Source organism: Euleptes europaea, chromosome 5 (genome assembly GCF_029931775.1).
Source record: "Euleptes europaea isolate rEulEur1 chromosome 5, rEulEur1.hap1, whole genome shotgun sequence".
Classification (NCBI taxonomy): domain Eukaryota; kingdom Metazoa; phylum Chordata; class Lepidosauria; order Squamata; family Sphaerodactylidae; genus Euleptes; species Euleptes europaea.
Genome location: NC_079316.1, coordinates 111800085 through 111815672, shown reverse-complemented (window position 1 = coordinate 111815672; position 15588 = coordinate 111800085). Strand labels below are relative to the sequence as shown.

The 15588-nt window shown below is 45.4% G+C and overlaps 1 protein-coding gene across 1 annotated transcript in view; it reads left to right on the top strand.

Annotated features, from left to right (window-relative positions):
• Positions 1–3985: 3985 nt before the first annotated feature.
• The window catches only part of ZFAND4 (zinc finger AN1-type containing 4), a 32121-nt gene continuing 20518 nt past the window's right edge, over positions 3986–15588 (top strand). The window contains exons 1-5 of the mRNA XM_056849293.1: positions 3986–4261; positions 5098–5173; positions 5269–5336; positions 12274–12460; positions 13671–13818. Of these exons, the coding sequence (XP_056705271.1) occupies positions 4078–4261; positions 5098–5173; positions 5269–5336; positions 12274–12460; positions 13671–13818 (663 nt within the window). The 5' untranslated portion in view covers positions 3986–4077. The remainder of the gene's footprint in view (positions 4262–5097; positions 5174–5268; positions 5337–12273; positions 12461–13670; positions 13819–15588) is intronic.

Genomic DNA, 15588 nt, shown 5'->3' with positions numbered 1-15588 from the left:
GTGTTTTTGCTTTTGCATAGAATTTATTGGGGCACATGGGAGTTCAGAGAAGGAGGTGCATATTTTAATACCTGAATAAATGGTCCAGGTGGTGGCTGGAGATCTCCCGCTGTTGCAACTGGTCTCCAGGCGACAGATCAGTTCCCCTGGAGAAAATGGCCACTTTGGAAGGTGGACTCTAGGGCATTGTACCCCACTGAAGTCCCCCTCCTCCCCAAACCCCACCCTTCTCAGGCTCCACCCCCAAAAACTCCAGGTATTTCCCTATCTGGAGCTGGCAACCCTAGCTGTTAGGGATGCCAGCCTCCAGGTGAGACCTGGGGATCCCCTGAAGTTACAGCTCATCTCCAGACTACAGCGATCTGTTCCCCTGGAGGAAATGGATGCTTTGTAGGGTGGCTTCTATTATTAGGGTTGCAAGCTCCAGGTTCAGAAATACCTGGAGATTTTAGGGGTGGAGGGGAGGGCCTTCAATGAGGTATAATGCCATAGAATCCACCTACCAAAGCGGCCATTTGCTCCAGATGAACTGATCTCTGTTGCCTGGGGATCAGTTGCAATAGTGGGAGATCTCCAGCCACCACCTGGAGGTTGGCAACCCCAGCTGCAACTCTGGGTTGAGATATTCTTGGAGATTTGGGGGAGGGGGTGGAGACTGGGGAAGTTTGCATTTGGGGGCTAGGGAGGGAGCTCAGTGGGGGGGCATAAAGCCCACCCTGCAAAGCTTCCATTTACCCCGGGGGAGCTGATTTATCCAGGCTGAAGATTAGCTCCAATGCCTGCTAATCTCCAGGTCCCGCCGGGAGGTTGGCAAGTGCGCCTTCAGGAGTGGTGCGGTCAGCCTTGGCCCTGATCACGTGGCGTGGGTTGCCCCTGGCGACCGCGAGGGACAACATCCGGGCTCCTCCGGCCCTTTTTTCCCCCCGCCCAGTAACGACCGACAACAAAAACCGAAGCTTCCGCGGTGTCGCCCCGCCCTCTCCCTCCTCGGAGGCGCAGCGGGTTGGCCGGGGGTCGGGAGAGCGGCTCTTCTGAGTGGTTCGTTCCGCTGCCCTTTTGTTCGCGTCACAAAGGCCGGGAGGGCGGGAAGGCCTGGAGGCGGCCGCCGGTGGGAGCGGCTGCTTCGGGCCCCGCTCGACTCGCCCTTCCGCGGGGGATCGGCGGCTCTGGGAGGCGGCAGCGGAGGAAGTAGGCCCCGAAGCGGCTGGCCTCCCTCCCTTGGACACTCACAACAGCCCAGCCAGGTAGGCCCCCAAGCAGCTGGCCTCCCTCCCTTGGACCCTCACAACAGCCCAGCGAGATAGGCCTCGAAGCGGCTGGCCTCCGTTCCTTGGACACTCACAACAGCCCAGCCAGGTAGGCCCCCAAGCGGCTGATTTCCCTCCCTTGGACCCTCACAACAGCCCACTGAGGTAGGCCTCGAAGCGGCTGGCCTCCGTCCCTTGGACACTCACAACAGCCCAACCAGGTAGGCCCCAAAGCGGCTGGCCTCCGTCCCTTGGACCCTTACAACAGCCCAACCAGGTAGGCCCCGAAGCACCTGGCCTCCCTCCTTGGACACTCACAACAGCTCAGCCAGGTAGGCCCCGAAGCAGCTGATATCCCTCCCTTGGACCCTCACAACAGCCCAGCGAGGTAGGCCTCGAAGCGGCTGGCCTCCGTCCCTTGGACACTCGCAACAGCCCAACCAGGTAGGCCCCAAAGCGGCTGGCCTCTGTCCCTTGGACCCTCACAACAGCCCAACCAGGTAGGCCCCCCAAGCGGCTGGCCTCCCTCCCTTGGACCCTCACAACAGCCCAGCCAGGTAGGCCTCCAAGCGGCTAATCTCCCTCCCCTGGACCCTCACAACAGCCCAGCCAGGTAGGCCCCCAAGCGGCTAATCTCCCTCCCCTGGACCCTCACAACAGCCCAGCCAGGTAGGCCCCCAAGCGGCTAATCTCCCTCCCCTGGACCCTCACAACAGCCCAGCCAGGTAGGCCCCCAAGCGGCTGCCCGCCCTCCCTTGGACCCTCATAACAGCCCAGCCAGGTAGGGCCCCAAAGCAGGGTGGGCGTGAGGAAGTCTGCAGCCAGATGGGACGCAATTTTTCACAACTAGCATGTAGGCGTTCCTAGGTTGACCTTTCCCAGCCTGGAGTTTTTTATTTTTTTAAATTTATTTTTAGACTTACATCCCACCCTTTCTCCTGGCAGCTAACATCATATAAAAACACCATGAAACTCAATTAAAAATATACAAAAAATTACTAGAACCTAGAACCACAAAATCTTTAAATAAGCGTCAGATGGCTAAATAAGTGTCAGATTGTTTACCGGTGCACAGTTCCACAGCTGGTCCGGGAAGCAGTCAGGGTCCCCTATAAAAGATCTAATAAAATCAGCAAGGGGAACAGGAAGGGAGTTGGCAACCCTCGCCAACCCTACACCGGTCCAGCAACACCAACCAAACATATGTGCTGCCTTGACTTTATTAGAAGCGCCAAAGTGTGCTGTGGACATGCTGGGGGTTGGGTGCGAGGAGCACCTGAAGCTGCCTTATACTGAATCAGACCCTCGGTCCATCAAAGTCAGTATTGTCTACTCAGACCAGCAGCAGTTCTCCAGGGTCTCAGGCCGAGAAGGGTCTTTCACATCACCTACTTGCCTAGTCCCTTTAACTGGAGATGCCGGGAACTGAACCCTGGACCTTTTGCATGCCAAGCAGATGCTCTACCACTGAGCCATGGCCCCTCCCCTAAAGGGCAGTATTGTCTATTCAGACTGGCAGTAATTCTCCAGAGGTCTTTCACATCACCCACTTGCCTGCTCCCTTTAACTGGAGATGCTGGGGATTGAACCTGGGACCTTCTGCATGCCAAGCAGAGTCTCTACCACTGAGCCACAGCCTCTCTCCATGATTCACAGGGTCACATGAACACATGAAGCTTCCTGATACTGAATCAGTCTCTTGGTCCATCAAAGTCAATACTGTCTACTCAGACCGGCAGCGGCTCTCCAGGGTCTCAGGAAAAGACAGTAACTGGAGATGCCGGGGATTGAACCTGGGACCTTCTGCATACCAAGCAGATGCTCTACCACTGAGCCACGGCCCCTCCCCTAAAGGGCAGTATTGTCTATTCAGACTGGCAGTAGGTCTTTCACATCACCTACTTGCCTAGTCCCTTTAACTGGAGATGCCAGGAATTGAACCTGGGACCTTCTTCATGCCGAGCAGGTGCTCTACCACTGAGTCACAGCCCCTCCCTTACCTCCCTTACAACTCAGAGCTCCCCCCTCCCAAAAAAAACAGCCTTGTGCAGAATTCTAAAAGCCTTTTGGACCTTGAGCAGCATTCTGTCCCCCCCCAACCCACCCTTTTATCTTCTCACGCTGTGCCTCCTAAAAGGAGGGGCCGTAGTTAAGTGATAGAGCATCAGCATGGCATTCAGAAGGTACCAAGTTCAAATCCAGTGAGGAAGATCAGGTAGCAGGTGATGTGAAAGACCTCTATCTGAGACCCTGGAGAGCTGCTGCCAGTCTGAGTAGACAATACTGACTTTTGTTCAGTGTTGTGCGACCTTTGAACTGAGCCCTTCAAAGGATGAAAAGAGGAGACGCGGGGCAAGTGTCTATAAGGACAAAGTGTGCAAGTCAAATAAAGGAGGGCAAGGAAGTGTCCTAAAAAAAGTTAATTTACCTGAGAGAGCTCTAAGAGAGCTGTGACTAGCCCAAGGTCACCCAGCTAGCTTCATGTGTAGGAGCGTGGAAACAAATCCAGTTCACCAGATTAGCCTCCACCGCTCCAAACCACTGCACCATGCTGGCTCTGAACCATGTCTCGTAACGGCTGCAGCTCAGAAGGGATCTGTGCAGACTTTTAAAGATTATCATTACAGCTCTCATCTTCAAGTCCCTTAATAATGTTGGGTCCTGAAACGTCGTGTCTATTGCTCTTATGTCTCCTTTAGGCGCAAACCCTGAAACATGTGCAGCAGCGCAGACATCCCGTGTTCAGAGCTAATTTGGCTTGAGGTGGAACGCTGTAGAGATCAGCGCTTCGGGGCTGTTTTTCCGACAGAGCATTTTTAAAGGATCAAGAATGGCCAGCAAGAAGGAGCCTCCTTTCTTCAATGAAGACAACGTGGGGCCGTTTTATTGCAAACTCCCTCACTGCGAGGCTATGGAGCTCTTCATTGAAACCCTCGCGGGAACGTGCTTTGAGCTGCAGGTGTCTCCTTTGGAAACGGTTGTTTCTGTGAAAGCTAAAATCCAGCGATTGGAAGGTATCTGCCATTTTTTTTAATGTTATGAAATCTCTTTCAATGTTATGAAATCTCTTACAGAAGTGTTTAACTCTGGAAAACACCAGTATGGTGTAGTGGTTAAGAGCAGTGGACTCTAACCTGGAGAACTGGGTTTGATTCCCCACTTCTCCACATGAGTGGCGGATCTTCTGAACTGGATTTGTTTCCCTACTCCTCCACATGAAGCCAGCTGGGTGACCTTGGGCTAGTCACAGCTCTCTTAGAGCTCTCTCAGCCCCATCTACCTCACAGGGTGTCTGTTGTGGGGAGGGGAAGGGAAGGTGATTGTAAGCCGGTTTGATTCTTCCTTAAGTGGTGGAGAAAGTCGGGATATAAAAACCAGCTCTTCTTCTACCCCTTAAGTGCTAAGTGTCAAGAAATTCAATGAATTGAAGATTGTTTGGAGTGGAATAGATCTGCACAAGGAGCTAAACGTGAGGAGGGGAGGGGCAAATAGTAAGAATGAAAGTGAAACCTTTTGAACAGAGTACTCCGCAAGTCCTTATGTAGAACACCATGATTTAAATCTAGCCTTATTAACTAGTGATTTAAATCGTGATTTAAATTGTGATTTAAGTTGATTTGATTTAAATCAAATCCACCCTACTGAGTGATCAAAAACCCGCTTGAAATCTGGTCAAGGCTATTCCAGATACATACCTGGTTTTATTCCAGCTCTGATTCCTGCCAGGTGAGATGTGGTTCACACGAAGCTCTGTGTGCCCTAAATTCACGGGGGGAACGACCATCTTAGTGAGCAGGTGACAATTTTACTTTGTTAATAAGCAATGCAATCTTAACTATGTAATTTTAAGGTATCCCGGTATCCCAGCAGCACTTAATCTGGAATAACATGGAGCTGGAAGATGACTACTGCCTGAGTGACTACAAGTAAGTATTTGAATGAAATCGCACAAAATATTTCTGAGTATTCTTTGCATTGGGGAAAAATGGTGACAAAATCTTTCTGGTTTGGTTATTTACAGCATTGCAGAAGGTTGCACGTTGAAGCTGATCTTGGCTATGCGAGGGGGACCTATTAATACTCGAAGAGGTATGTGCAATTTTTTAAAAGTATTTCTGCAAAGGTAGGCTTCAGTCCTGCCAAAAAAAAAGTTCAGCAGTCCTGGATTCTTCCGATGTCTACGGGAGAGAGTTGAGCTCATGATTGACTTTCATGCTGAAAATCGCATCCTCACTTATTTCGTTTGATATCAGTGGGGTCCAAAAGAAGTTTGCGTTTCCCACTCCTCCACATGAAACCAGCTGGGTGACCTTGGGCTAGTCACAGCTCTCTTAGAGCTCTCTCAGCCTCACCTACCCCACAAGGTGTTTGATGTGGGGAGAGGAAGGGAAGGTGTTTGTAAGCTGGTTTGATTCTCCCTTAAGTAGTAGAGAAATTTGGCATATAAAAACCAACTCCTCTTCTTCTCATCCTGCAAACGGATAAGACCGGTAGCTGCCTGTTCGCGTGCTTTCTCAGGGGCGGCTCCCGCCCTAAGGGACGGCCGGCTTGAGGAGGTCAGGAAGCTTCTCACACGTCTGTTATTCCACAGAATGTTCAAAACCGTATTGTTCAAGAGGGCGTTTTAAAAGGGAGATTGGAACTGGGGAAGAGGATGGAACGGCCAAGGAAGAGGATTGCAGTACTTGGCAATGATTATTGCAGGGGACACCTGCCTTAACTGCATTTTCTTGTCCCTTGTAACCCCCTTTCTGTGTTGTTTATAGTATACTTTTGCACCAGTTAGTGTGTTGTTCCCTGATTCTGTAATCCTGGTCCTTCCCTCGAGTCTCGGTAGGAAAGGTGGACTATTGATGAAGTACGCAAATGCCTGCAATTATGAGGCTGGGTTCTTCAGGCTTGGCGGTGCATGCTCTCTCGCTCCGCCTGTTATGACGTTCGTGTTTGAATTTGCTCTTCAGAAGATTTCAGAAAAGACGGTTAAATATTTGGGAATTTATCTGACTGGGAAAAACCATACATTGTTCAAGGATAATTATCAAAAGACATAGTCGGCAATACTGAAAGACTTGGAGAGATAATCAAAATTAAATTTGTCGTGGATGGGGAGAATAGCAGTAATAAAGATGAACTTGCTACCAAGACTAACATTTCTTTTTCAAATGCTTCCAATTCAAATAGAAGCAAAGATGTTGATGGATTGGCAAAGACAAATTAATAAATTTGTGTGGGCTGGGAAAAAACCCAAGAGTTAATTTTAAAGTTATGCAAGATGAGAAGAAAAGAGGTGGATTAGCATTGCCAAATATCAAGCTTTAGTATCAAGTGGCAGGATTATCTTGGATTGTGGATTGGATTAGGAACCCTGATCAAAAAAGTTTGAAGATTGAAAAAGGTACGTGGAATAGTGGATTCCACTACTGTTTATGGAAAGCAAAGAACTCAGAGATTTTTGGAGAGAAACATATTATTAAAGATGGATTGATGAAGACTAGGATCAGAAATAACAGCAGACTTAGTCCCCTGCCTTCGCGGATAATGTTTCCTACAGATGTTTAGTTAAGCAAGGGAGAAAAGAAGGACACAGACTTTATAAGATATCAAGATATGTTAGATGAGCAAGAAGAAATAAAACCTTGGAATGAAATGAAGAGTAGAAAAATAGGTTGGTTTACGTATAACCAAATGATTATGAAAATTTGACAAGATTGTTATCAACGGGAAGGTAAAGAAAAACACAGAGTTTGAAAATTTAATTAGCAAAGAAACAGATTATATTCTCGGGAAGATATATAAATTACTACTTAAATATGAAACAGAGCAAAAGCAAGTCGAGACATGCATGATAAAATGGATGGAAATTTTTAAAAAGGAGATAACAGTGCAGCAATGGGAAAGACTGGACTAAATCTATCAAATTTACCACCAGCAATAATTTACGCGAGAATTGCTATAAGCAATTTTTCAGATGGTATATTGCGCCAATGGACATTAAAAGGATGGATGAATCATATGACTGCTGTTGTTGGAAATACAAAGAAAAAGACGAAACTTACTTCCACATGTGGCGGACATGTAAAAAAGTCAAGAAGTTTTGGATACAAATTCATCAAGAAATGCAGAAAATGCTCAAAATCAAATTTCCCTTGAGTCCAGAAACTGTGCTGTTAGGGATTGAGCCAGAAAACCTGGAAAGTAATCACAGAGAACTATTTGGCTACTTGACAACTGGAGCCAGATCAGTACTGGCAGCATCGTGGAAACTAGAGGACATCTCAGATGTAGAAAAGTGGCAACAAAAAATGGATGAATTTGCGGTGATGGCCAGATTGACCAGCATAATGAAAGAAAAGATGGTTGAAGAATCACAGAAGAAACGGGAATGCTATTTTGATTATGTTAAATGGAAAGGCTAGATAACAATAATCCGCAAGCATAGTTAACATATATAGACAACGCATATGGATAACATATATAGTGAATAGTTTAAAGCTGTTATAGTATATGAACAAGTTAAGCAACTTATAAGATGTACACGACAAGGTGAAATTAACTCCCTGAAGCAGTATAATCTGTGTGAATTGCAAGTGTATGTATTTTTCGTTTTTGTTTTGTCGAGGTTTGGGCCGTTAAGTGCCTATGCTCTTAGAAAGGACCCCTTCCTGAGAAGGAATACCAGTATGTTATCTTATTCAGCGAGACACTACTAGACTGGAATCAACGGTTCCCAGAACGTTATTAAGGTCTCTAGGACATCTTTTGAACACGCCAATAAATTTATAATATTGGACAAGAGTATAATTATTAAAACATATTTATTTCACATAAAATATATGCATGTGAATATTTACGCATTATTAAAACATGTCATAAAGTACAAACATTTATGATTCTCTTACATGTTCATTTATGTTAATATATGCAAGCAGTTTCAAACAGTCTTTATAAGCAATTTCTCTATGTAAGGTTTTCTGATGTTAAACCTGTAATGCATTTCATTCAGGAATAAATCAGTTTACAGAAAGCCTGTCAAAATATGATTAGTATAAGGAGAGAAATTCATAGTTAAAAACATCTTAATGCAAAATACAACCTTATATTATTTCTAAACTTCTCCTAGCTTATATTCAGGACATTGCAAACCTTTTCTGTAAGAACATAGTCTGTTCCCATGTTTCTCTGTCTTTACCATATCTTTGATTCTCTGGTTTTTAGTTTATTTGAGAGCTATAATCCAAAAGCTCATTAAGTATTTCATGCCAGTTTAGGTTCATTGAAATACTGTTCTGTATCAGAGACAGCTGATTCTTGTAAAGCTGAAGTCAGTAATTTACAAGACTATGTGTAACGGAATGGAGAAACGAAATGGTTTCCAATTGGCAAAGGTGTCAGACAAGGATGTATTTTATCTCCCTATCTCTTCAATCTATATGTGCGTGTGTGTTAAGTGCCGTCAAGTCGCTTCCGACTCATGGCGACCCTATGAATGAAAGTCCTCCAAAATCAATCTATATGCAGAACATATAATTAGGAAAGCTGAATTAGATTTAGATGAAGGTGGAGTGAAAATTGGAGGGAGGAACATTAATAATTTGAGATATGCTGATGACACTACATTATTGGCAGAAAATAGTGAAGATTTGAAACAACTACTGCTGAAAGTTAAAAGAGAAAGTGCCAAAGCAGGACTACAGCTGAACATCAAGAAAACAAAAGTAATGACTACAGGAGAATTACACAACTTTAAGGTTGACAATGAGGAAATTGAAATTGTTCAAGAGTTTCTATTCCTTGGCTCCACCATCAACCAAAAGGGAGACTGCAGCCAAGAAATTAGAAGGAGATTGAGACTGGGAAGGGCAGCCATGAAGGAGCTAGAAAAGATTTTGAAGTGTACGGATGTGACTCTGGCCACCAAGACTAGATTACTTCATGCCATCATATTCCCTATTACTATGTATGGGTGTGAAAGCTGGACAGTGAAGAAAGCTGATAGGAAGAAAATAGATTCCTTTGAAATGTGGTGTTGGAGGAGAGTGTTACAGATTCCGTGGACTGCCAAAAAAACAAATCAGTGGGTTATAGATCAAATCAGGCCTGAACTGACCCTAGAAGCTAAAATGACTAAACTGAGGCTATCGTATTTTGGTCACGTCATGAGACGACAAGAGTCACTGGAAAAGACCGTCATGCTAGGAAAAGTTGAGGGCAGCAGGAAAAGAGGAAGACCCAACAAGAGATGGATTGACTCAATAAAGGAAGCAAAAGCCTTCAATTTGCAAGATCTGAGTAAGGTTGTCAAAGATAGGACATTTTGGAGGACTTTCATTCATAGGGTCGCCATGAGTCGGAAGCGACTTGACGGCACTTAACACACACACGTGTAGCTTTAAATTCAATATGTAGAGAGAACCTGTATGAACCTTAGTTCCTGGTAAGAGCTCTATAGCTCTCTATATATAATGTAATCTGTGTATGCATACTGTGTATGCCACTCATTGTCACTGAGTGTAGAATCTTCCTTTGTGTTGAGGAAACTTCTGACTCTTTACCCTGAGAGATATCTCTAGTTGCTTAGAGGATAAGAGTATCTTAAGAATCCTGTTTCTGGTCTCTTCAGTTCTGTAACTTGGGTTTCACAACTTCCATGTTTCTCAAGGAAAGCCAAGTCAAACCATTTAGATCATCCAGTGAGAACCCATCAATCCTTGCTAGAATTAATGAGATGTCAGTGTTTCCAAATATGGAACTGATCCAATACTCTTAGACCCCACAGTAAGGTTAGTAGGAATACTAAGAGCCTCCATCATATGGAATAGTCTGCAAGCAGTCATTTCAGACATCCAGCCTTAGCAGGTCATCTTGAAATGAATCTCTCTTAAGGAGAGTCTTTCCCATTCTCACAAAGAACTTGTGAAATGGTAGAGTTCCATATCATGCAAGATATGAATAGAATGAGCAAATGGCCAGACAACAGTATTGTCTTCCACTCACACTTCCACCAGGTTTTATATCTTTGAGATGTTGAAAAAGTGAGGTCAGACAGCCTAAGCCATCTTCCCTTTTACGTCTTACGCAAAAGACGGAGAAAGCCAATGGCCAAACAACCAGTATTGTTCTCCATTCGCATTTCTGGGTTTTACATCTCATGCTAGAGATGGAGAAAGCTAATGGCCAGACAACAGATGTTGTCCTCCATCAACTCTTCTGCTTTTTGCCTGTTGGGCTCGTCCTTATATTCTCTCCAGATCAGTGTTATCTGATAAGTGTGGGTATCTCCGCACCCCTGGAGCCTGGGATAAAACACCAACAGCCTTGAAGTGCTTCTCTTCTGCACTTGGTTGTGATGCTTTACTGCACTGTGGTAAGATGCTTTACTGCACCCTTGTAAGACCATTTGGACATCCATATCCTGTATGCTTAGTTTACTAAATCATAATCTATTAGTTTTGAGCTTTACTAGTACTTTACAAGTACTCAAATTTAACATCATTCTCTTCTTCTAAACCTGACGCATTCAATACATTCGTTTGTGAATCAATAGTATAAAGCTAACACATTTAAAGCATATAACACAACTATATGCTTACATTGCATTACACATGCTTAACTGGCCTTATGGTTTGGAGGATAATAAAATAGTACTTGTGATATTCTTGGTACAGTAGCTGTAAGAAGGGCTAACTATCATACAGCATCTGCCCATTTCACAGTCAACAGTTTCATAAGGCATATTACTCCTTCCCCTCCTCTTATCTGTCCTTGCTCCAAGGCTTAGGGGAGAAAGACCCTTAGTTAGAGGACCATATTCCAAGACAACTAGATATCTTAACTTAGCCAGCAATCATACACAGCTTCATGACCTTGTAGCAAAGATACTGAGAACAAGCATTAAATCATTACGTTACAGCATTATTCTGCTTCATTCTATACTTTTTATACATTTAAGAATATGATATGGGATTCTATGAGCATACTATCCTTCATGAACATCCTAGCCTATAACAGTTTTGTGTTGGAAAATAAAAAAAATATTTTTTTTAAATTGCCCTTGCGTGCAAAAATAATATTCATGGGTAGATGTGGGGAAACCAGTTTTCTGTGGGGAAAACCACAGCCTCCAGACGAAATCTTCTTTCTTTGTGGCCGCAACTGGTGGGGGGAGAGCACATGGGGGACTCACGATGCGCCCGAGGGTTGCCAGATTGCTGTCTGTCAACAAGGGCCGATGATGTGATCAGGGCGCTTTTATCTTGTGGACCAAGGATGGCCAGGGCCCACTGCGGCTTTAGGGGCCTTTTTTCCCTTTCCTTTCCCTAGATTTGACAGCCGTTGGTTATTCATTTACCGTTTCACACTTTACAAAAGGGGAAATGGACTTTAATTTTTCCTTGACCACCTTAAAGAGAAAAGTTGCCACATCTCTCACGCAATTGACAGATAGACATTTCAGCGGATAATGCAGTATCTGCTTCTCAGAAAGTGTCTTTAGCTGTTTTATCCAGGGAGTGATATATTTACTTAGTGCAGTATTATTTTGTGGACATGCTAAAACAGTGGGCTAGGGAGTCTACTTGATCCAGACAAACTTAGGCATTTTCGTTCTTCTGCGATAACTTTATTGTACTGCCCTCACGTCTCGGCTGAGTCTAAGGCATTACACCTTGCCAATAAGAACGTTCATCTAAACGTATGGATTTCTAACCAGTAGAAATAGTCTACCAACCATTTTTCTTTCTAGGGAAGGATCTGTAGCTGTCTCTGCAAAGGTTCCCTGGTACCTGAATCTGTGCCAAGGATTTGCAATTGGTGATAAATCAGCCAGCTGTTACCCAAAATGATTCTAATACTTCAAGTGATGTGGTTATCACTTAATTTGCCCATGAAAAAGACTTATTTGGTGCGGTCCATAAACGAGTGTGTTTCAGCACAAGAGTTAGGTGAAATCTACGTGCCTCTCTGTCCCACTTCTGCGGTAGAAGCTTTTCACCCAGAAACTATTTCTCACCGTTTCTCTTCTTTATAGTTCCTGTGGAAGACCCAATTAGGGAAATATCGGAATATATGGATCCCAGTCGCGACGATGTCTGGGAAAAGGGTCAATGCAGTAAACAGATTGCCTTCTTAATATTGCGAGAAGGAGACCAGGTGAATTTCTTCCGTGTTATAGACAGGGGAGATGGAACAATAACCCCATTGTCTGGATCGTTAAGGTATATTGTCCTTCATTTCTTTCTCGGGGGTGGGGGCTTTCAAATATTGCGTTCCTGTTCAGATGATATTGATTACTGTAAGAGTTTCTTTTTAAAGAAACCAGCTTGGGAGCCAGTGTGAGGTAGTGGTTAAGAGCGGTGGTTTGGAGCGGTGGACTCTGATCTGGAGAACTGGGTTTGATTCCCCACTCCTCCACATGAGTGGCGGACTCTAATCTGGGGAACTTGGTTGGTTTCCCCACTTCTACACACGAAGCTAGCTGGGTGACCTTGGGCCAGTCACACTCTCTCAGCCTCACCTACCTGACAGGGTGTCTGTTGTGAGGAGGAGAAGGGAAGGTGATTGTAAGCCGGTTTGAGTCTTCCTTAAGTGATACAGAAGGTCAGTATATAAAAACCAACTCTTCTTCATCTGAAGATGCCTAGGCAGATACAATGCCATAAGGGAATTGGCTTGAACCCCTTGTCGTTACAGAGGTTTCATTAAAATTGACCTGTGTTTTCCTTTATTATATTTCTCACATGCTTCCAAGAGAATAGTCTTGAATGCCAATGCTTTCTGGCACTTTAACCACTGTGACACACTGGCTCTTTTATCCTAAATTTTCTCTGGATCCTTTGAGGAAACTTAAACAAATGCTCTTTTGGAGTGCAAGGGCAGTAGGGACTCAGTGTTAAAAGTTTGATTGCTTGCACCACCTCTTTGTTTCGTAGCTTTTAGTTTCTCATGTGTGCCAGTGTTGTTTCCTTAAGAGAGCCAGCGGGGTGTAGTGGTTAGGAGCAGCGGACTCTAATCTGGAGAACTGGGTTTGATTCCCCACTCCTCCACATGAGCAGCGGACTGTAATTTGGAGAACCGGGTTCGATTCCCCACTCCTCCCCATGAGCGGCGGACTCTAATCTGGAGGACTGGGTTTGATTCCCACTCCTCCACATGAGCGGTGGACGCTAATCTGGTGAACTGGGCTTGATTCCCCACTCCTCCTCATAAAGCCTGCTGGGTGACCTTGGGCCAGTCACAGTTCTCTCCAAACTCTCTGAGCCCCACCTGCCTCACAAGGTGTGTGTTGTGGGGTGAGGAAGGGAAGGCGATTGTAAGGCAGTTTGAGACTCCTTAAAAAGGTAGAGAAAATTGGAGTATAAACACCAGTCCTCCTCCTCCTTCTTAAACCTCTCATGTGAAAACATGGTTGTGCTTTCTTCTTCCCAGCGGTGGTTCAATTTATAATTTGTACCCTGACGATGATGAAGATGCGGAGGCTTCTCCCTCTGGCCAGCAGATTATCGAGAACTCTATTACGATGAATAAAATGAAGCTACTCAAGGCCAAGATGGAGAGCCTGAATCTCAGCAAAAAGGTGAAGCTGCCTCCTCTCCTGCCCCCCTCCGAGCCGTTGGCGCCTTCGCGTCCCAGCTCCTTCCAAAGGCTGTCCACCTTTCTCGCTTGGCCCTCCGTTTTCCTCACCGCTCCATTAAAGGGAGTGATTGCCTTGTTGGCTTTAGAAATTCGGAGACCCATAAGAGAAAAGGTAAATGGCGAGCAAAAAAAATAAAATCCTAATCGCTCTGTAATAATGTTCTCTTTTTATTGCATCTCTCCTCCATATTCTAGGTCAATTCATAGAATCATAGAGTTGGAATGGACCACCCGGGTCATCTAGTCCAACCCCCTGCGCAATGCAGGAAATTCACAACTACCTTCCCCCTCATACCCCCGGTGTCCTTTACTCCATGCCCAGAAGATGGCCAAGATGTCCTTCCTCTCATGATCTGCCTAAGTTCACAGAATCAGCATTGCTGACAGATGGCCATCTAGCCTCTGCTTAAAAGCCTCCAGGGAAGGAGAGCTCACCACCTCCCAAGGAAGTCTGTTCCACTGAGGAACTGCTCTGTCAGAAATTTCTTCCTAATGTCTAGACAGAAAATCTTCTGATTTAATTCCCCCCCTTGGGTTTTGGTCCGATCTTCTGGGGCAACAGAAAACAACTCAACACCATCCTCTATACGACAGCCCTGCAAGTACTTGGAGATGGTCATCATATCCCCTCTCAGTCTTCTCCTCTCCAGGCTAAACATACCCAGCTTCTTCACCCTTTCCTCATAGGACTTGGTCTCCAGACCCCTCACCATCTTTGTTGCCCTCCTCTGGACACGTTCCAGCTTGTCTACATCTTTCTTAAATCTTTCTTAAACTGAACACAGTACTCTAGGTGAGGTCTAACCAGAGCAGAGTAAAGCGATTCAATTTATTACGGTCATTGACCAGCAAAGCAGCTGTACGAAAGGATTAACATTGATCATATACGAAGTCATTATTAAAGTGGAACAGGGATCTCCAACGTGGTGCCCGTGGGCACCTCCAGGCACTTTTCCTGGCGCCTGCCAAATGTTTTTAGAAAGTGGGTAGGGCCAGGTGGGGGCTTTTCCCAGCAAAGCTCCTCATTGTCCATCGGAGATTTGACTGGCTGTGCAAACTGTTGCTTTGGTGGCAACACAAGAATCTTCGCTGTGTGATTGAAGTTAGGCTGCGGCAGCCATTTTGTGGCTGGCTCCGCCTCCTGCAGTAACCATTTTGTGGCAGCACCCACCACACTGTGACAGAATTCAAAAGGTGCCTGCAGGCTCGAAAAGGTTGGGGACCCCTGGAATAGAGTTTGCTTATTAAAATTAGAATCCAGACTTACTTCAATGTAATGCCAGCGTGGTGTAGTGGTTAAGAGCGGTGGTTTGGAGCGGTGGACTCTGATCTGGAGAACCGGGTTTGTTTCCCCACTCCTCCACATGAAGCCAGCTGGGTGACCTTGGGCTAGTCACACATTCTCAGCCCCACCTACCTCAGGGTGTGGGGAGGGGAAAGGAAGGTGATTGTAAGCCAGTTTGAGTCTCCCTTAAGTGTGGAGAAAGTCTGCATATAAAAACTAACTCTTCTTCTAATGTTGGCCAACATTTTCTAGCCTAAACTTTAACCTCAGGTTTCCGTAGAAAGGGCAACCAAGTGAGGCTTGAGGGCAGGGGTGGCATTGCAGGGTAACCGAATAGTGGCATTTAATTCCTAGTTTGGAATGTGAGCTTTAAGACCACTTCCTGGAGAGCGAGTGTGGTGTAGTGGTTAAGAGCTGTGGTTTGGA